At 38.5% G+C, this 23,258-nt stretch overlaps 1 protein-coding gene across 1 annotated transcript in view; it reads right to left on the bottom strand.

The window, feature by feature from the left end:
• Positions 1 to 10,062: 10,062 nt before the first annotated feature.
• Positions 10,063 to 23,258, bottom strand: part of ST8SIA6 (ST8 alpha-N-acetyl-neuraminide alpha-2,8-sialyltransferase 6) — a 101,353-nt gene continuing 88,157 nt past the window's right edge. Inside the window, exon 5 of the mRNA XM_045085037.1 lies at positions 10,063 to 10,203. Coding sequence (XP_044940972.1) covers positions 10,113 to 10,203 — 91 coding nt within the window. The 3' untranslated portion in view covers positions 10,063 to 10,112. The remainder of the gene's footprint in view (positions 10,204 to 23,258) is intronic.

The following is a 23,258-nucleotide window of genomic DNA, read 5'->3' as shown; positions in this document are numbered from 1 at the left end:
CCCTGCTGAGCAGAGAGCCCAATGCGGGGCTCGATCCTAGGACCCTGAGATCATGACCTGAGCTGAAGGCAGAGGCTTAACCCCACTGAACCACCCAGGCACCCCATGGGTGATTGTCTTTTTCCCCTTTGTTTTGTTTCTTAAATTCCACATATGAGTGAAGTCATATGGTATTTGTCTTTCTCTGACTTACTTCACTTACCATTACACTCTCTAGCTCCACCCATGTTGGTACAAATGGCAAGATTCCATTATTTTTTATAGATGAATAATAGTCCCACCTCTTCTTCATCAATTTGTCAGTTGATGGAGACTTGGTTTGTTTCCATAATTTGGCTATTGTAAAGAAGGCTGCACTAAACATAGGGTTGTATATACCCTTTTGAATTAGTGTTTTCATATTCTTTGGTGTCATTACTGGATTGTGAGGTAGTTCTATTTTTAACTTTTTGAGGAACCTCTTTACTGTATCCCACAGTGGCTACAATAGGTTGGATTCCCACCAATGGTAGGAGAGTTCCTTTTTCTCCTCATCTTGTTGTGTTTTTCATTTTTGCCATTTTGACAGGTGTGAGGTGATATGTCATTGTGCTTTTGATTTGCACTTCCCTGACGGTGAGTGATGTTGAGCATCTTTTCATATGTCTGTGGCCCTCTCCAGGTCTTCTTTGGAGAAACGTCTATCCATGTCTTCAGCCCATTTTCATTCGGATTGTTCATTTTTGGGGGGTGTTGAGTTGTATGGGTTCTTTATATAATTTAGATACTAACCCTTTACTGAATATATGATTTGCAAATATCTTCTCCCATTCTGTAGGCTGCCTTTTAGTTTTGTTAATTATTTACTTTCCTGTGCACAAGATTTTATTTTGTTGAAGTCCCAATAGTTTATTTTTTATTTTGTTTCCTTTGCCTCAGGAAACAATATCCAAAATGAAGTTGTGAAGTTGACAGTTATTAACTGTCAAACAGGTTACTGCCTGTGTTCTCCTCTAGGAATTTTATGGTTTCAGGTCTCACATTTAGGTCTTTAGTCCATTTTGCGGGTGTGTAAGAAAGTAGTTCAGTTCATTCTTTTGCATGTAGCTGTCCAGATTACCCAACACCATTTGTTGAAGAGACTTTTTCCCATGCATATTCTTGCCCCTTTTGTCTAAGATCAACTGACCATATAGTTGTGAATTCATTTCTGGGCTTTCCATCTTGTTCCATTGATGTGTGTATCTATTTTTATACCAGTACCTTACTGTTTTAGTTGCCACAGCTTTGTAGTATACTTTAAAATCTGGGATCATGATATCTCCAGCTTTGTTTTCCTTTTTCAAGATTGTTTTGGCTATTTAGGATTTTTTGTGGTTCCATATAAATTTTAGGATTATTTGTTCTAGTTCTGTGAAAAATGCTCTTGGTATTTTGATAGGGATTGCTCTGAATCTGTAGATTGATTTGGGTGGTATAGACATTTTAAAAATATTTGTTCTTCCAATCCATGAACATGGAATATCTTTCCATTTGCTTGTGTCATATTCAATTTCTTTCATCAGTGTTTTATACTTTTCATAGTACAGGTCTTTTACCTCTTTGCTTAGGTTTATTCCTGGGTGTCTTATTATTTTTAGTGGAACTGTACATGGAACTTTCTTAATTTCTCTTTCTGTTGCTTATTAGTGTATAGCAATGCAATGAATCTTTATACATTGATTTTGTATCCTGTGACCTTTTTGTTTATGAGTTCTAGTAGTTTTTTTGATAGAGTTTTCAGTATTTTCCATATATAGTATCATGTCATCTGTAAACAGTGAAAGTTTTACCTTTTCCAAATCAGTAAATATGAATGCCTTGTATTATTTTTTTAAGATTTTTTTAAATTATCTAGTCATTTGACAGAGAGAGACAAAGTGACAGAAGGAACACAAGCAGGGGGAGTGGGAGAGGGAGAAGCAGGCTTCTTGCTGACCAAGGAGCTCCAATGCAGGGCTCAATCCCAGGACCCTGCGATCACAAACCAACCTGAAGGCAGATGCTTAACGACTGAGCCACCCAGGTACCCCACATTTTATTTCTTTTTGTTGTCTTATTGTTGCAGCTAGGGCTTCTAGTACTATGTTGAATAAAAATGGTGAGAGTGAACATCCTTGTCTTGTTCCCGACCTTGGAAGAAAGCTCTCAGGTTTTTTTTTTTTTACCACCCAGTATGATGTCTTCTGTGGGTTTTTCATACATGACCTTTATTATGTTGAGGCATGGTCTCTCTAAACCTACTTTGTTGAGGCCTTTTTTTAAAAAATCATGAATGGATGTTGGACTTTGTCACATGCTTTTCTTCATCTATTGAAGTGATCATATGGTTTTTATATTTTCTCTTATTGATGTAAGTATCGTATCACATTAATTGATTTGCAAATATTGAACCACCCTTGTAACCCTGGGATAAACCCCACTTGATTGTGATGAATGATCTTTTTTTCAATGTATTGTTGGATTTGGTTTGCTAGTATTTTGTTGTGGATTTTTGTATCTGTGTTCCTCAGAGATATTGGCCTGTGGTTCTTTCTCTCTCTTGCTTTCAGTGTTTTTAACTGATTTTGGTATCAGGGTAATTCTGGCCTCATAGAGTGAACTTGGAAGTTTTCCTTACTCTTCTATTTTTAAGAATACTTTAAGAAGAATAGGTATTAACTCTTCTTTAAATGTTTAGTAGAATTCACCTGTTGAAGCTATTTGGCCCTGGACTTTTGTTTATCAGACTTTTTTGATTGCTGATTCAATTTCATTGCTGGTAATTGGTCTGTTCAAATATTCTATTTCTTCTGATTCCATTTTGGAAGGTTAAATGTTTCTAGAAATGTATCCAATTGTTCTAGATTGCCTAGTTTGTTGGTATATAATTTTTCATAATATTCTTACAATTCTTTGTATTTTTGTGGTGTGGTAGTTATTTCTCTTCTTTCGTTTCTGATTTTGTCTATTTGATTCCTCTTTCTTTTTTGTTTGTTTATTTTATGAGTCTAGCTAAAAGTTTATCGGCTTTGTTGATCTTTTCAAAGAACCAGCTCCTGGTTTTTTTGATCTGTTCTACTGTGTGTGGTTTTTTCTTTGCTCATTTGTTTTAGTTTCTACTTCATGTATTTCTGCTCTATTTTTATTATTTCCTTCCTTTTTCTACTGCCTTTGGGTTTTGTTTGTTGTTCCTTTTCTAACTCCTTTAGGTGTAAGGTTAGATTGTTTGAGATTTCTCTTGCTTCTTAAGTCTGTAGTGCTATAAGCTTCCCTCTTAGAGCAGTTTTTGCTGCATCCCAAAGATTTTGGACTGTTGTGTTTTCATTTTCATTTGTGTCCATGTGTTTTTTTTATTTTCTTTTTGATTTCTTGGTTGACCCATTCATTATTTAGTAGCACGTTACTTAGCCTCTATGTATATGTTCTCTTTCCAGATTTAGTCTTGGTTGATTTCTAGTTTCATAGCAGTGTGCTCAGGAAAGATGTACATTGTGACTTCAATCTTTTTTGAAATTGATGAGGTTTGTTTTGTGGCCTAATATGTGATCTTTTCTGCAGAATGTTCCATGTGCACTTGAAAAGAATGTATATCTACTGTTTTAGGGTGGCATCTTCTATATATATCTGTTAAACCCATCTGGCCCAGTATGTCTTTTAAAGCCACTGTTTCCTTGTTCATTTTGTTTGGATTATCTGTCCATTGATGTAAGTGGGGTGTTAAAGTCCCTACTATTATTGTATTACAATCAATTACTTCCTCTCTGTTTGTTACTACCTGTTTTAAGCATTTGTGTGCTTCCATGTTGGGTTAATACATATTTACAACTGTTATATCTTCTTGTTGGATTGTCCCCTTAATGATTATATAGTGTCCCTCTTTGTCTTTTGTTACAGTCTTTGTTTTAAAATCATTTTATCTGATGTAAGTATTGGTAACCTGGCTTTCTTTTCAAATCCATCTGTATGATATATGCTTCCCCATCCCTTCACTTTCAATGTGCCTGTGTCTTTAGGTCAGAAATGAGTCTCTTGTAGGCAGCATTATAGATAGGACTTGTTTTCCTATTTCTTTATCCTTTGTCCTTTGATAGGAGTGTTTAGTACACATATATTCAAAGTAAGTACTGATAGGTATGTATTTATTGCACTATACCAGACTGAGGGGTTCTACTGTGCTTTAACATAGTAAAACTGTAAATAGATATTTGTTGATAAACAAAGTTCAACCCCCTGCTAGCAAGCAGTGTATTTATTTAAGGAGAATAACTCTTAAAAGCTGTTTTAGTTTTAGATCATGTGGCCAAAGGAGTTTCTATAATTTCCCAATAGCCCCTCAATGTCAACTGTGGGGAGTTTCAATAATCAGGCCAAGGGTGGATTTAGAATATACTCACTTGCTCATTTTCAGCATAATTTAATGTATCTTTTGTAATTCCTGTTAAAAGGATATGATCACATTTTAAGGGGTCACATTTTGCTCTCCTCCAACTTGGTATAAAGTGCTCACATTAAAAAAAAATGGAGAATTTGCCATCTTTAATAATAGGAGATGTTTTTACACTACCAGTTTTATAAATAAGCCAGAAACTGCCCAGATTTAGCCAGCTGTATTAGTAAAAATTTAGGAAAGTTGGGAGTTTATTATTATTTAATTGCACAGACTTCTGTTGAGGGAGTACAACATTTAGTTCACAAATATGCCCATAAAAAGAACATTCTAATATAATAAATATTCAAGTCAATAAATACATGTCACCGAGACTCTTCTCTTCCATGACAACAAACAATAAGTGTTATAGTCCCAGATGTTTACTTAAATTGGCCCTGGAGGGATAGATAGACCATGGGTAATCATCGTGGTTACTGATGTATTTTTTATACTGAGATGGTACTAAGGAGAAAATGGCCATTCTCTCTGTATATCATCCAACTCTACGGCTTTTAAATTTTTTTTTTTATTTTTTCAGTGTTCCAAAATTCATTGTTTATGCACCACACTCAGTGCTCCATGTAGTACGTGTCCTCCTTAATAGCCACCACCAGGCTCACCCAAACTTCCACCCTCTTTTTCCCCTCCAAAACCCCCAATTTGTTTCTCAGAGTCCACAGTCTCTCATGGTATGTCTCCCCCTCCAATTTCTCCCAATTCACTTTTCCTTTCCTTCTATGCAGCATAATTTGCAGCACTGACTCAAGCAGCATTGGATTTGTGATTTTTATCACAAAAAGAAAGGAAAGAAAGGAAAAAAAGGAAAGAAAAAACCTTAAAGAGTTTTGTATTTTTTTTTTTTAATTGAACCAGACGCTGTGTGAACATTTGCAGAGATCAGGTAAGGCTGAGAAGGAGGTTACCTTCTTCAAGAGAGGATCTGCTTTTGCTTCTGTCAGACATCTGGGCTTATGGTGGATCTGAATCCAATTGAGGATGGAAATGATTCAAATCTGCGCTTTACTCATTTAAAGAACTCATCTTTTCTGGGGATTGCTGGAAGCTCTGCTCAGCCTCTCACCCATCAGCCATGCTTTTGCATTCAGCAAGTTTCTTGTGAGAAAAGGCACCCTGAAATGCAGGGCTCACTCCCCTTGGCTTCTTTCTCCTTCTGGATTTTAATCCTGAAAATTCTCCCTGCCTTGGTAGCTTGCCAGTGCCCCCAAACAGTGCACTTGGCTTAATAGACTTTGCTTACTTAGTATACTTTGTTTTCCTTGTATTGTTTGCAGGAGGTCTGAGCTAAGGCGATTTCACAGCCGGAAGGAGAAGCTCCTTTACCCCTACTCCAGTGATTGGCATCACAACACATTACGCTTTCTAGCTGATTATCCTGGACTGGTCTTTAGTAGCTCAATACTTCAGTATCTCCCTCTTCTTTTTTTCTCTCTTCTGCACGTGTAGAAAAGCCTCTCTAAACCAGACTCTTTGGCCACTTGTTGACCCTGGGATCATTTAAGTTACAACTGCCTATGCAAATTTCTACTCAGTCTCCTGGACACGGGGATCTCCCAAGTCTAGTCCTGACTGGGACTGTGTCTTAGTCCATCTGAGCTGCCATAACAGAACAGTATGGACTGGGAGTGCTATAAACAACACTTTATTTTCTGCAGGCTTGGAAGTCCAAGATCAAGGTGCCGGCTGATTAGGTGTCTGGTGAGAGCCCGCTTTCTGGAGCTTAGATGGCTCTCTCTTGCTGTGTCCTTGCATAGTGGAAGGGGCACGAGGGGAGTCTGGGATCTCTTACAAGGTTATCAGTCCCATTCATGAGGGCTCAGCTCTCATAACATACTCACCTCTCAAAGTCTCCACCTCTGAACACCAGCCCGTTGGGAATTAGGTTTTGAATTTATGACTTCTGAGGGAAAACATTACATCTATGTCCTGGAAGTTAAATACAAAAGAATCCCTTTTCTTGCTCCTCACCCTAAAAGGTCAGTTAGGAAAGATGCCTAATAGTATCCTATAGGGAGTTAACATATCCATGAGTCTACTTGACAGAGGAAAAATTCTCACTGTGAGCTCTAACCCATCAGAGGTTCCTCTTTCACTCACTGGGAGCCAGACCGAACCCCTCTCAAACTGGCAGCAGAATTAAAAGGCAGCTGGTCCCATGACCGGAGCATAAAGTGACTGAAGGTGGGACAGGCAGAGCCACAGCAGCACAGTGTAAATCAGAGCTCCTTCCCATAGGAAAGAAACACAAGGAGCAGATTCTTTTTAGAGACTCTCCTGGGATAGCAGACTCTTTTTTTTTTTTAATTTATTTTTTATTTATTTTCAGCATAACAGTATTCATTATTTTTTCACAACATCCAGTGCTCCATGCAATCCATGCCCTCTATAAAACCCACCACCTGGTACCCCAACCTCCCACCCACCCGCCAATTCAGACCCCTCAGATTGTTTTTCACAGTCCATAGTCTCTCATGGTTCACCTCCCCTTCCAATTTACCCCAACTCCCTTCTCCTCTCTAACTCCCCATGTCCTCCATGCTATTTGTTATGCTCCACAAATAAGTGAAACCATATGATAATTGACTCTCTCTGCTTGACTTATTTCACTCAGCATAATCTCTTCCAGTCCCATCCATGTTGCTACAAAAGTTGGGTATTCATCCTTTCTGATGGAGACATAATACTCCATAGTATATATATGGACCACATCTTCCTTATCCATTCGTCTGTTGAAAGGCATCTTGGTTCTTTCCACAGTTTGGCGACTGTGGCCATTGCTGCTATAAACATTGGGGTACAGATGGCCCTTCTTTTCACTATATCTGTATCTTTGGGGTAAATACCCAGGAGTGCAACTGCAGGGTCATAGGGAAGTTCTATTTTTAATTTCTTGAGGAATCTCCACACTGTTCTCCAAAGAGGCTACACCAACTTGCCTTCCTATCAACAGTGAAAGAGGGTTCCCCTTTCTCCACATCCCCTCCAACACACGTTATTTCCTGTCTTGCTAATTTTGGCCATTCTAACTGGTGTAAGGTGATATCTCAATGTGGTTTTAATTTGAATCTCCCTAATGGCTAGTGATGATGAACATTTTTTCATGTGTCTGATAGCCATTTGCATGTCTTCATTGGAGAAGTGTCTGTCCATATCTTCTGCCCATTTTTTTATATGATTGTCTGTTTTGTGAGTGTTGAGTTTGAGGAGTTCATTATAGATCCTGGATATCAACCTTTTGTCTGTACTGTCATTTGCAAATCTCTTCTCCCATTTCGTGGGTTGCCTCTTTGTTTTGTTGACTGTTTCCTTTGCTGTGCAGAAGCTTTTGATTTTGATGAAGTCCCCAAAGTTCATTTTCACTTTTGTTTCCTTTGCCTTTGGAGACGTATCTTGAAAGAAGTTGCTGTGGCTGATATCGAAGAGGTTACTGCCTATGTTCTCCTCTAGGATTCTGATGGATTCCTGTCTCATGTTGAGGTCTTTTATCCATTTTGAGTTTATCTTTGTGTACGGTGTAAGAGAATGGTTGAGTTTCATTTTTCTACATATAGCTGCCCAGTTTTCCCAGCACCATTTATTGAAGAGACTGTCTTTTTTCCACTGTATACTTTTTCCTGCTTAATCAAAGATTATTTGACCATAGAGTTGAGGATCCATATCTGGGCTCTCTACTCTGTTCCACTGGTTTATGTGTCTGTTTTTATGCCAGCACCATGCTGTCTTGGTGATCACAGCTTTGTAGTAAAGCTTGAAATCAGGTAACGTGATGCCCCCAGTTTTATTTTTGTTTTTCAACATTTCCTTAGCGATTCGAGGTCTCTTCTGGTTCCATACAAATTTTAGGATTATTTGCTCCAGCTCTTTGAAGAATACCGGTGGAATTTTGATCAGAATGGCATTAAAAGTATAGATTGCTCTAGGCAGTATAGACATTTTAACAATGTTTATTCTTCTGATCCAAAAGCATGAAATGGTCTTCCATCTTTTTGTGTCTTCTTCAATTTCTTTCATGAGTGTTCTGTAGTTCCTCGAATACAGATCCTTTACCTGTTTGGTTAGGTTTATTCCCAGGTATCTTATGGTTCTTGGTGCTATAGTAAATGGAATTGATTCTCTAATTTCCATTTCTGTATTTTCATTGTTAGTGTATAAGAAAGCCACTGATTTCCGTACATTGACTTTGTATCCTGCCACGTTGCTGAATTGCTCTATGAGTTCTAATAGTTTGCGGGTGGAGTCTTTTGGGTTTTCCATATAAAGAATTACCCTGATCCCAAAACCAGGCAAAGCCTACCAAAAATGAGAATTTCAGACCAATATCACTGATGAATATGGATGCTAAGATTCTCAACAAGATCCTAGCAAACAGGATCCAACAGCACATTAAAAAGATTATCCACCATGACCAGGTGGGATTCATCCCTGGGCGACAAGGATGGTTCAACATTCGCAAATCAATCAATGTGATAGAACAGATTAATATAAGAAGAGAGAAGTACCACATGGTCCTCTCAATCGAAGCAGAAAAAGCATTTGACAAAATCCAGCATCCATTCCTGATTAAAATGCTTCAAAGTATAGGGATAGAGGGAACATTCCTGAAAATAAAATCTATCTATGAAAGACCCACAGCAAATATCATCCTCAATGGGAAAAAGCTTGCCGCCTTCCCGTTGAGATCAGGAACACGACAAGGATGCCCACTCTCACCACTCTTGTTCAACATAGTATTAGAAGTCCTAGCAACAGCAATCAGACAACAAAGAGAAATAAAAGGTATCCAAATTGGCAATGAAGAAGTCAAACTCTCTCTCTTTGCAGATGACATGAGACCAGGCTCTTTAAGAAGGTCTTCAAAAGACTTAAGGCTTAAGGTCTGAAAATCTGAACCAGTCAAGATAAAAACATATTTCTGGACTGTAACATCATAAAATAACTCGGCACTGGACAAAACCTGTGTTGCATGCCTAGCAAAGAATGAGAATGCAGGCCCAGAGAAGCGCAGACCACGCAAGCGCACACGGTGTCCCGCTGTACTATACGACTAGGAGTAAGGGGTCCCTGAAAAGTTTCCATGCATCCCTGTAGCACAGTATTGGAACACAATTTCTTTCTGTCCAGGTGGGCCCCACATTATGCAAGGACAGGACAGCTCTATAATCATTAGCTCATAACCCGGGCTTGTCAGGGTGGTGACTCCCCCCAGATTATTAGCTGTAGCCAACTCCCACACCTGAATGTGGCTGTGGTTTAAAAGCCAACAAGAAACACTGGGAGGGAAAAACACAGGAAGGAACAGTTTTTGTTCAGAAGCAATGGGATCTTGGAGGACATTTTCTCTCTATGTTTTCCAAACAATCCCAAACTCAATCATATTTTATTTAAAAAATTAAGAAACAGCAAATACAAATGGTATGAAGAAGCAATGTCCTCTAAAATTTCTTTTTTCAACTTAAGATTTTTGTAATGAATCCCAATAGCTGAATTAAATTTCTATATAAGAGATGGGGACAGAGTGCCATGTGCCTCAGGAGGGGGTCTGAGGATAAAATCGATCTGACTGTGAACTGGCCCCTTCTATTTTCCTTCAAACAACATGTTATTTCCCGTGCAACACAAAAACACAAGACATCTTTAAATCTCATAATACTTATGAAAAAATTCTTTACCTAAAATTCTCATATTCTTCTTCTCGTCGTTTCCATGGACAGCTCTGTATATTTCTGATAATCTGAAGATAGTCACTCTCTAAATACCTAAAAGTGAAATGTCAGCAAAATTAGAAAACAGAGATCCCATATATTGCTAAACACACATATTAGTGTCCTAAAGGGCATTGTGACAATCTGCTCATTTTAGCTCTCTAAATCTTTTCTGAAATAAGGTAATGTAGAAATAAGTTAATATTATACCCATTTCAAAACCGCTAGGAACATAAATTTGGAAAGAATTATTATGTTGATTTAGGAACATGTGATTTGCACATATCATAAGTCAAGTCTAGTATTACAAATAAACCATGACAGCACCTCAATTTCCATTCATATCTTATAGCCGTGTCATTTTGCTATAATTCACTGACAAATATATTTTATAGATGTTTACCATAAATATATAGTTTATCATTTTTTATACTCTAAGTTGATTGATTTATGTTGGGAAATACAGATAAAATTTCTCTAAAATAATCACCTTAAATTTTAATTCTGTCTGAAGCTAGTGTCCAAATTTTATAAAGAACTTAGCAAACTCAACACCCAAAGAACAAATAATCCAATCAAGAAATGGGCAGAGGACATGAACAGACATTTCTGCAAAGAAGACATCCAGATGGCCAACAGACACATGAAAAAGTGCTCCATATCACTCGGCATCAGGAAAATACAAATCAAAACCACAATGAGATATCACCTCACACCAGTCAGAATGGCTAAAATCAACAAGTCAGGAAATGACAGATGCTGGCGAGGATGCGGAGAAAGGGGAACCCTCCGACACTGTTGGTGGGAATGCAAGCTGGTGCAGCCACTCTGGAAAACAGCATGGAGGTTCCTCAAAATGTTGAAAATAGAACTGCCCTATGACCCAGCAATTGCACTACTGGGTATTTACCTTAAAGATACAAACGTAGTGATCCAAAGGGGCACATGCACCTGAATGCTTATAGCAGCAATGTCCACAATAGCCAAACTATGGAAAGAACCTAGATGTCCATCAATAGATGAATGGATCAAGAAGATGTGGTATATATACACAATGGAATACTATGCAGCCATCAAAAGAAATGAAATCTTGCCATTTGCAACAACATGGATGGAACTAGAGCGTATCATGCTTAGCAAAATAAGTCAAGCGGAGAAAGACAACTATCATATGATCTCCCTGATATGAGGAAGTGGTGATGCAACATGGGGGCTTAAGTGGGTAGGAGAAGAATCAATGAAACAAGATGGGATTGGGAGGGAGACAAACCATAAGTGACTCTTAATCTTACAAAACAAACTGAGGGTTGCTGGGGGGAGGGGGGTTGGAAGAAATGGGGGTGGGGTTATGGACATTGGGGAGGGTATGTGCTTTGGTGAGTGCTGATTCACAGACCTGTACCCCTGGGGATAAAAATACATGTTTATAAAAAAATAAAAAATTAAAAAAAAATTTTTAATTCTGAATAGTACACTAAAAAAAACAGATTAAGCTCAGTTAAGAGAGATGTATATACAGTGGCATAAAAAAATCTATAGGCTGGGCAATACAGTTTCTGAGGATCGCAGTCCCCAGTAAATTTCCTTCTACCTGAAATTTCATCAGTAAGTATTAATTCCTTCAATCACAGAAAAGCCGTTAGTCTTGAAGGGCTATCATTTCAATACAAATGTTGAGGTCGTGGATGGTTTAGTTGGTTAAGCATCTGCCTGCCTTCAGCTCAGGTCATGATCCCAGGATCCAGGGACTGAGTCCTACATAGGGCTCCCTGCTCAGTGGGAAGTCTGCTTTTCCCTCCTCCTCTGCTCCTCACCCCCAAAGTTTGTGATTTGATCTCTCTCAGATAAATAAAATATTTTTTAAAAATTTGAAAAATTATAAGAAATAAACTAAAATACAAGGACCCTTTTGTGTAGAAAAAAAACCCTTAAATTTTCTTTAAATTAATATCTTAGTCATTAGTTGTCTATTATTTGAGATGAAGGCTCTGCATTAGAGATGGAATAAGTGTGGTGGATGGAAAAGGGAGAGGGCCATGAAAAATCCTGTCAGAAACCACTCCCCACCCCTAGGGTCACCTGGGTGGCTCAGTGGGTTAAGCCTCTGCCTTTAGCTCAGGTCATGATCTCAGGGTCCTGGGATCAAGCCCTGCATCAGGCTCTCTGCTCATCAGGGAGCTTGCTTCCTCCTCTCTCTCTGCCTGCCTCTCTGCGTACTTGTGATCTCTCTCTGTCAAATAAATAAATAAAATCTTAAAAAAGAAAAGAAAAGAAGCCACTCCCCCATCTCCATCCAGCAAAATGCAGGGCCTCCAAACCTTCACTCTGGAAGAGGTATTTGTTATAGGTGGGCAAGGTCATCAACCAAGCTACTCCTCTCCCTCTGCAGCTTACCTTTCTTTTGGGTATCTCTGTCTTCAATGATGCTGCCAAAAATAAAAAAAATACATATATTTTTTCCCTTGGCTGCTGTTGGCCCGGCTAAGAAAATCTGAAAATCTTGAAAGACTATTTTTTAATAAAGGAGAGCAAAGCAAAAAACCATCACAGGAGAAGCTAAAAATAGTTTTACTCATATACAGGCTTCCAACCTTAACAGATTTACCTCATTCCCATGGGTCTTGAGACTTGTCTTAGCATGCCAGGGAGCCTGAGAGATCTATATATTCTATCCCCAAAGCTTTGTCTAAATGTGACACTTCCTAGCTGGAGTAAATATTACCTGTCTCCACACGGTAGGAGAAACCCAGAGACTCTGTAAGACAGTGTTAAGCTCAGGGAAAAAAGAATAAAAAAGAAAGAAAGAAAAAAGAAAGAAAGAAAGAAAGAAAAAAGAAAGAAAGAAAAAGAAATACACATTCAGCAACCTACCCAAGGCTCTCTCAATTTCTGGCTCTTCAGCAGAATCATGACACGGTGCCTGTGCTCTCCTGTCGGTAGAGTCTTATCTCCACCACGGCATGGTTTTTAGTCATTTCATCATATTTAAAACAGGATTCTATGTGTACCACAGTCTATCAGGCAAAGTAACAAAAGAACTGCTACCTCACAAAGCTCAATGAAAGAGAGATTGAAAAGAGAGAAGCCAAATACAAATTCTTCTCATTAAATCAATGAGAATTGTAACTGTATTTTAAGTCATCAGGATAAAATACAACAAAAAAAGTACAGTAAGTATGAAATTACTATCACCTCCCAAAAACAAAATGTGTCAGGGTTTGAAGTTTTCTTTAAATGCCATTTATTAGGCAGAAAAGAATTAAATTTCTCATGATGTTTAGCTAAGTTGGATTAGTACAGAGAAGACAGAGAAGTAGAGACAGAGAAGAAGAAACTTTTGAAAATGAGACATGAAAGAAAAGATTGAGTGTAAAAGTTACAATCACAAAGCTGTGAGACAATCCTGAATGCCCTAATATATGAGAAATTTTTTTTTTAAAGATTATTTATTTATTTATTTGACAGAGAGACATCACAAGTAGGCAGAGAGGCAGGCAGAGAGAGCGAGAGAGAAGAGGAAGCAGGCTCCCTGCTGAGCAGAGAGCCCGATGCGGGACTCGATCCCAGGACTCTGAGATCATGACCTGAGCCGAAGGCAGCGGATTAACCCACTGAGCCACCCAGGCGCCCCTATATGAGAAATTTTGAACACAGAAAAGACTTTTTCAAAAAATTATGGTAGCAAATTTTCCAAATGAGAACTATAAACCCACAAATCCAAAAAACTCAACAAACTGAAAATACAAGAGCTGTTTAGGGGAAAAAAAAAAAAAAAGACTAGGGATGCCTGGGTAGCTCAGTCAGTTAAGCACCTGACTCATGATTTCTGCTCAGGTCATAATCTCAGGGTGGGGAGATCAAGCCCTGAGTAGAACTCCATGTTCAGTGGGGAGTCTGCTTGAGGATTTCTCTCCCTCTTCCTCTGTACCCCCTACTTGTGCAAGTCTGTTCTCTAAATACATACATAAATAAATATTTTTTAAAACTACACAAGACAAACAACAATAAATTTTTTTAAGCCAATGATAAAGAGAAAATCTTAAAAGTAATTAGAGAAAAGAGGGGTGCCTGGTGGCTCAGTCAGTTAAGTGTCTGATCTTAGGCTCAAGTCATGATCCCGGGATCCTGGGATCAAGCCCCACGTAGGGCTTCCTGCTAAGTAGGGAGTCTGTTTCTCCCTCTCCCTCTGCTCTCCCCACCCAGCTCATGCTCTCTCGCTCTCTCTCTCTCTCTCTCTCCCCCAAATAAATAAATCTTTTTTAAAAAGTAGTTAGAGAAAAGAAACATATTACATACATAGAAACAAAGCAAGATTATGGCAGACTTGTCAGAAACAATGGAAATCAGAAGATATGATTAAAATAGAGAACATCATTTAGGGGATTGTCAACCTAGATTTCCACAGTCATCAAACCTTTCAAAAAAATGAGGGTAAAACAGGAACTTTTTCAGACATACAAAGGCTGAAAGAATTCATACCAGCAAACCTGCAGTAGAAGGAATGCTAAGGGAGTCCTTTAGATGGAAGAAAAAGGAAACCGAAGTACCTCTGGCTCGATACAAAATAATGAAGATCACTAGAAGTGGTAAATATGTAAATATATAAAAGACCTTTTCTTTTTTTTTTTTCTACATCTCTTAAATAAATGACTGTTTAAAGGAAGTATAATAATAATATATTGGGGAGTTTATAACATATGTAGAAATCAATGCCTGACAACCACAGAACAAAGGCCAGAGAGGGGAATGATATAAATCACTTTGAAAGCCGATTGTGATGACAAGAAGACATATACAGTTGACCTTTAAACAACACAGGGGTTAGTAGTTGACCCCCCCATGCAGTCAAAAATCCATATATAACTTTTGACTCTGAAAAAATTTAATTACCAATAGACTACTATTGACCAGAAACTTTGCCAATAACATAAACAGCCAATTAACACATATTTTGTATGTTAACTTACATGTATGATATACTGTATTCTTACAATAAGGAAAGCTAGAGAAAAGACACAGTTATTCAGAAGTCATTAGGAAGAGAAAATACATTTATAGTACTATAAAAAAACCCACATATAAGTGGACCCATGCAGTTCAAACCCATTTTGTTTAAGACAAAACTGTACTGCTCACTTAAAGCAATCAGTAAAAACAAAGCCATAAATAGTGAGGATGTAACCATAAAATGCTCAATCAAAAGAAGGGTGGAAAAGGAACAGATAGCAGGCAAACAGAAAACAAATAACACAATGGTAGATTTAAACCCAGCCATATGAATAATCCCATTAAGTGTAAATAATGTAAACATACAAAAGGCAGAGAATGTCATCTTGGATTTTAAATAAGCAGGAACCAATCACATATTATTTACAAGAAAAGCATTTCATATGCATAAACAGGTTAAAAGTAAAAAGGTGAGAAGAGATATACCATAGTAGAACTAATTAATACAAAGCTATAGTGTCTGTACTCATATCAGACAAAGTACTTTTCTGAGCAAGAAATATTACCATGAAAAAAACAGGGTATGAGCAGGAGTTGATAAGAGAAAGAAATGAATAAAATCAAAAGCTGTTTTGTTTTAAAAATAAAGTTGACAAACTTACTGTCACATTGCTCAGGTGAAAAACAGACACAAATGACCAAGATGAGAACAATGCTGGAGACTGCAACACTGCAGTCCTACAGACATAAAAGTATATTAACAACTTTATGCCAAAAATTTTGACAACTTAGACACAATGGACATACTTCTTGAAAGACACAAACTACAAAAACTCTCTCAAGAAGAAATAGAGGTCAGAATCAGAGGGAGATGCAAGTAACCACAGAAAAGTGTTCAGGAGATGCAACATGGCTACCTTTGATGGTGGAGTTAAAATATAGAACAGTTCTGGTTCAAGGTGGTAACACAGAAAGATCCTGAACTTAGCTTGGTCACAGAGTCCACAGCTACAAATGAAACAATTTCCTCTTAAAACAAATCAAAACTAAACTAAACTAAAGCCTGGCTGAATTACAGCTACACATTGTGGGGTGCCTGGGTAGCTCAGTCTGTTGGGTGTCTGCCTTCAGCTCAGGTGGTAATTCTAGAGGATAAAGCCCTACATCAGGCTCCCTGCTCAGGGCGAGAGACTGTTTCTCCCTCTTCCCCTCCCCCTGCTTGTGCTTTCTCTCCCCCCGCCCTTTCTAATAGATGGATGGAATTTTTAAACCACCACCACCAACAACAACAACAACAATTACACACTGAGCAAACAAGAGGGAAACCACATCAAAGTAAGTAGGAAAGGCTGGGACACAATCTCACCATAAACCCCATCCCCAATGCAGTGATCCACACTAGCAGGGAACTCCAAACCCAGAGATTCTCCCTGAGGGGCAGTTTTGAAGCCCATGTGCTGAATTTCAGCTTTCAAGACATACCCTTCACAGATGAGCCTTTAAAACATCTAACTTTGAAAAACAGTGGGGCTCCTGTCCCAAGAACCACAAGGTAGAAGCAACTGGAGAAACTGTTCTTCCAGTGCTTGTGGACTTGACTCACCCACCCCAGGATCCAGCTCAATGGCAGCTGAGTGCCCCAGACCTAAATGGAAGGAGGCTCACTGACATATATAAAGTACTGGCCTAAGGAGGCAGGCACCTTGTCGAACACACACATCTCAATCCTGCAGGACTATTCTCCAGGAGACTGATGGATGCCATCTTGATGTTCCCTCTGCTGTGCTCCAGAGCAGCAGTATATCCCAGAAGGAGCTTTCATACATCTGGGCCCTGATTTCTGCAGCTACCACCTTGACTGTCCAGCTCTAGAAGCCAGGGGAACTTACAGTCCTGGTTTTACGGGTCTGTAATAACAAGGGTCAGCTAGAAAGGAGCTCCTATCCCTTTCTGAAACCCCAATAGTTGTGATTGCTGTTGGAGCGACCTGTACATGACCTAGCTCTGGTGACCAGTGGGTTCACTGACAGATCCCACAGGTCTCTAACCAACAGAAAAAGAATTTTAAGCAGTGATTATCCTCAGGACACAACAAGAGACAACAGGCCCAGGAGCCTGGACGTTAGTGAGGGAGACCTAATAGCTAATCATTGTAACTGTGGCCTGAGAGGCAGGCTTCTAACTGAACATGCACCTGGGGGCTGACAGTAATCCTTTCCAGAGTCCTTGAGGGCAGGGTGCTGTCCTCATACTCACACTTCACAGTGCTCCAGAGTGCCAGCATCTTTTGGAGGGGAACTTTCCATGTCTGGTGTCATGGTTCATAATGCCAGTACCCCCGGCATTTGAGGTTGCCATCCAGGTGATACCTCTTGATTCTCTGGCTCCGGTAACTTCAGGGGCTTGCTTTTCTGGGTCTCATGGGACTGTGGCAACCAGTCAGACAGTTCTTGCCATGCTACCACCTGCAGGACACTGACCAGACAGTGAAGTGAGGCCCACCACTCAGTCTTTCTCTGAAGGAGGCCTCTTTGCTTGTCCTGGAGCTACAGTCTGAGGGGTAGGCTTCAGACTTGGCACACACTTATGGCCTATGGAGATGGCTTTCATAGAATGTAGGCTGTGGATATCATCTTGGCGCTCTCTCTGTGCTTTGCCCTAGATTGACTGTGTCATCCAGAAAAGAGGTCTACATTCCTCTGGGGCTTTGATTTTTGCTACTGCCATACATAGGAAACCTCCAGATCACCTGGTTCTGGTGGCTTAGGCTTACAGTACACAGGACCTTGTACATTGGTATACTTTAAAAAGTTGATGTCTGAGGTTCTAGCTTCCAGTGAGAACCTAGCCACTGAGATCCTCCCCTTTGGGATGCTGACAAGTACTGGCACATACTTAACTGCTTGAGGTGATGAAAGCTGTAGTAGTCTGCTTGGAAAAGCACAAAGGTTTGAGATACAACCAAGAACTGGGGCAGGGCTGAGTCACAAGGTTCATATCCTACACTGGCCACTCCTTTTAGACTGGGTGAGGGGGTTGTTTCCTCTACTTTATGGAAACCATGATGCTCAAGCAAAACTAAGAAACAGAAGAATATGTTCCACATGAAAGAAAAACAAAATCTCAAAAAAAAAAATGGAGATAAGTAACTTACCTGTTAAAGAGTTGAAAGTAATGGTCATAAAAATGCTCAAAGAACTGGGGAGAAGAATGGATAGGCATAGGAAAAACTTCAAAAATACAGAAAATATAAGAAAGAATTAAGTGGAAGTCACAGGGCTGTAGAATACAATAACTGGACTGAAAAATACACTAGAGGAGTTCCATAACAGTCTAGATGAAGCAGAAGAAAGGACCATTCAACTCAGAGACAAGACAGTGGAATTCACCCAATCAGAGCAGCAAAAAGAATAAAGGATTTAAAAAAAGGGGGGGGGCATAGCTTAAGGGAACAATGAAACAACATTACATGGACTTCTGTTCATATCATTTGGCTCCCAGAAGAAAAAGAAAGAAAAGGGCATAAATCTTTAAAAAAAAAATTTATTCATTTATTTGACACAGAGAGAGAGATCACAAGTAGGCAGAGAGGAAGGCAGAGCGGGAGGGGGAAGCAGGCTTCCTGCTGAGCAAAGAGCCCAATGTGGGGCTCAATCCCAGGACCCTGAGGTCATGAGCTGAGCCGAAGGCAGAGGCTTAACCCACTGAACCACCCAGGCACCACAACGGGCAGAAATCTTATTAAAAAAAAAAAATGGCTTAAAACTTCCCTAACCCAGAGAATGAAACAAATATACAGATCCAAAATGCCTGGAGACTTCCAAAAAAGAGGAACCTAATGAAATCCATATCAAGACATATTATAGTTAAAGTGTCAAAAGTTAAAGACAAGGAAAGAATATCAAAAGAAGCAAATCAAAAGAACACTTTTTACGTACAAGGGAACCCACATAAGCAGAATTTTTATCAGAAACTTTGTAGAACAGACGAAAGTGGAATGATACATTCAAAGCACCAAAAGAAAAAGAACTTCCAACCAAGAATGTTCTACCCAGCAAAGTTATCATTCAAACTTGAAAAAGATAGAGTTTTACAGAAACACAAAAGTTAAAGAAGTTCATCACCATTAGATCAGTGTTAAAGGAAGTGTTAAAGGGACTAAACATTGAAACAAGGAGCATGAATTAGTAATGAAAACAAATGAATAATAAATCTCACTGGAAAGGTAAATATATAGTCAAGGTAGTAGATTAATCACTTATGAATCTAGTATGAAGGTTCAAAGAGAAAAAACCAAGATTACCTAAATATATAAATATACATATAAATAAATATATAAATATATAAAGCAAATATTAACACACCTAATGGGAGACATAAACAGCAATATAGTAATAGTATGGGACTTTAATAATGGATAGACCATCCAGCTGGAAAATCATTAAGGAAACATTAGCATTAAATGACACATTAGACCAGATGGTCTAAACAGAGATTTACAGAACATTCCATCCCAAAGAAGTGGAATATGCATTCTTCTCAAGTACAAATAGAACATTTTTCCAAGACAGATAATGTTAGGCAAAAAAACAAGTCTTAATAAATTTAATTTCTTCTTTGATCCATTGGTTGTTCAGTAGCATACTGATTAATATTCACATATCTGTGAATTTTCCAGGTTTCTTCATGCAGTCAGTATCAAGTTTTATACCACTGTGGTCAGAAAAGATGCTTGATATGATCATTTGTTCTAAATTGTTAAACCACTGGTAGCTTGAAACTGACCAAGGTGGGAGTATTTACACCACAGGCATTGGCAAATGTGACAAATTAGGGCTTCCTCTTCCCTGATCAAGTTGTTAAATATGAATGAGTGCACGACTGCTCCTACAACTCACCTCAATTGGGCAGCTTGTTGACTTGGCTCAAAATTTTGCACTCCCTCTCCCACCCCCCATAGCCACCCTGGTTTGAGCTTCATGGAGGCCTTTCAAGAAGGCCAAGTGAGACTTGGCTGCCACGCCTAACTCTTTAAGCAAGACTCACCCACAGTGGTCCCAAGCCTCAGGGAAACAAAACTATCACATTAGGTCCAAACAGCAAATCCTACCTTGGAAATTAAAGGTGATTTTATCTCCACCAAGATTTTGAACAAATGCTTAAGGAAAAAAATTACACTACACTTTTACTTTGACTTCCTTGAGAAACAGAGTTTGTATCAATTTGAAATCATTCTTTCCTTTCTACCAAGCTTAAGCTAGAACATTAAAATTACCATCCATTGCCAATTAGAATAAAGGTGCATTATAAAATATGTATTGTCTTTAAAACATTTTTGTTTTAGTGGCATACATCTCCCAACAAATTGTAGCTGGCTCTAATTTAATTTGATATTGAAAGATGTTAATCATACTGTATCTAATTTTACTAGTAAGTTAGCTGCATAGAAGATCTTCTGACTTTACAGTCACTGATATTTAAAACTAAGTCAACACATTATATCAGACCTACCTATCACAAAGGAAGAAAGTTTCCTGGCCATTTTATAATCAGAAGGTAGTCCTCAAGCTACTTCCTTCCCAAGGTTGCTGTGTTCAGGGACTCTTTTGTATGTTGACTCTAGAAATGAAGCATTATACTCTAAAATTAAAAAGGGAAGACCAAAGAATAAGGGATATCAAAAGAAGCATTTTTTTCTATATACTTGTCCTTTCCTACTGAAAAATATATCACCAATCAGCTTTTTTTAGAGAATTAAAATTACCCTCATGATTTGTCAAATGGGAGCAGGACTGGAGTGGAAAACCATATGAGAAGGTAAAATTGCACACATGCCACAAATATGGGCTAATTTACAGGAGAAATATGTCTCTGTAAACCTTTCTTGTTAAGCAGAATGCTCTAAATCACATCATACTTTCTGCAAATTTATATTTATAGTTAGTTTTCAGTTACAAAGGATAGCCCACATCCCAGAACCTTGAAAGATAGCTCTCTCTATGATATTACCCCATTTTTATGGATGGCATAACTAAAAGTTCTGAGAAGATGAACAGCTTGCTCAATATTGTATTGTAAGTGAATGAGCTAAGAATTAAACACATGACTTTTGATTCACAGTCTGGCTCTCTTTCTAATGTATCACACTGCATCTCATCTATTTTCATAATGAAACTGAAATTAATCCCATCAGAAATGTTTTCTAGTCCCAGGACATACAATAAATCATACTAAATAATGCAGCAAGTTATTTTCAAAAGAATAAATAATGTCTATTTAAATCATTATCAATAACACTCAAAATTCAAATTGTAAGTAACATTTGAAATGACACTAAGTAAATATATTAAAATTAAAAATATTATTCTAGAAACTTCTCTTTGGAGATAAAGACCCACATGCTATGATTAGTTTTATCTCAAGATATAAATAGGGCTTTTAAAAGCCCTATATAACTTCCAGTTAATTCATGTAATCTTTAAATACTTATGGGGTACTTATTAGATGTCTAGAAATTACCTTGAAGATATTAATCTATTAGTTCCATTTAAGTTGCTGAGATACTAATTTAGTTTCCTATAATATCACTTCATGGTGAAAGCCAAGCTTTAAGTCTACAGAAATGCATGGAGAAACCCCAGTAATATTAAGTCAGTAGGTTTCTTTTTTTTTTTTAATTTATTTATTTTAGAGAAAGAATACACAGGTAAGTAGAGGTAGGGACAGAGGGAGAAGAGAGAATCTCAAGCAGACCCCCTGGGGAGCACGGAGCCCAACACAGGGCTTGATCTCATGACCCTTAAATTACGACCTGAGTTGAAACCAAGAGTCAGTCACTTAACCCACTAAGCCCCCAGGTCCCCTAAGTCAGTAGGTTTTTAAGTGGTATTCCTGACTAGACCAGTTTTTTATATCTAGTTTCTACCAAACCCTTAAAGAGCTCAGGTCTGCAAGAAACCAAATGCTCTAAGATTTTCAGTTAATACATCTGATCTTTTTTTTTCTTTTCAGTGTAACAGTATTCATTGTTTTTGCACCACACCCAGTGCTCCATGCAATCCATGCCCTCTATAATACTCACCCCCTGGATCCCCCAACCTCCCAACCCCTGCCCCTTCAAAACCCTCAGATTGTTTTCCAGAGTCCATAGTCTCTCATGGTTCACCTCCCCTTCCAATTTCCCCCAACTCCCTTCTCCTCTATAACTCCCCTTGTCCTCCATGCTATTTGTTATGCTCCACAAATAAGTGAAACCATATGATAATTGACTCTCTCTGCTTGACTTATTTCACTCAGCATAATCTCTTCCAGTCCCATCCATGTTGCTACAAAAGTTGGGTATTCATCCTTTCTGATGGAGGCATAATACTCCATAGTATGGACCACATCTTCCTTATCCATTCGTCCGTTGAAGGGCATCTTGGTTCTTTCCACAGTTTGGCGACTGTGGCCATTGCTGCTATAAACATTGGGGTACAGATGGCCCTTCTTTTCATGACATCTGTATCTTTGGGGTAAATACCCAGGAGTGCAATTGCAGGGTCATAGGGATGGGGCAAAACTTCTTAAAGAAATGGTTGATGAATGTATGACAGTTAACAAAAAGAAGTATATAGAAGTTATATTCAGTTGGGCTATGAATAGTACAGACATACCGTACTGACATATCATTCTCTAAAGGTAGAAGAATTCAATTTACATTGTGTTCAACTCTACGTGATAGTAGCTTCTATTTAGAATGCTGTGGCTATTGTCAACTGGCATAAGAGGAAGTGATCTTAAACTTTTATTTTCCCCATACATTCCATACACCCACAAGTTAAATATTCTAAAAAGACTCAGGAATTAATTCCTAAAAACGCCAGCGTTCTTCCTCATGGCCCCAGTGAAATCTCCAAACTGCCATATGTGAAAAAGTCAGATATTGATTTTTTTAGAAAAGAACACTTTCTCTGCCCTAGGCAATTAACTTTTGGATTTTTGATATTCATTACAGTGTAAGGCACAGGCTAGGAAAGTCTGCAACAGTGACTGATGTTAGACAACCAAGACGGAATGGGGTGTCTCTTTACAAAGGGGTGGGGCGTGGCATAGGAAAAGGGACATAGGTTGGTGAAGCCCACTTTGAGGCCAGCAACCAAGGTGGAGTAGGAAAGCTGCCA

Source organism: Mustela putorius, unplaced genomic scaffold, assembly GCF_011764305.1.
Source record: "Mustela putorius furo isolate JIRA1106 unplaced genomic scaffold, ASM1176430v1.1 tig00000827_pilon_pilon_pilon, whole genome shotgun sequence".
NCBI classification, from domain to species: domain Eukaryota; kingdom Metazoa; phylum Chordata; class Mammalia; order Carnivora; family Mustelidae; genus Mustela; species Mustela putorius.
This window is presented reverse-complemented; position numbering and strand designations above follow the sequence as displayed.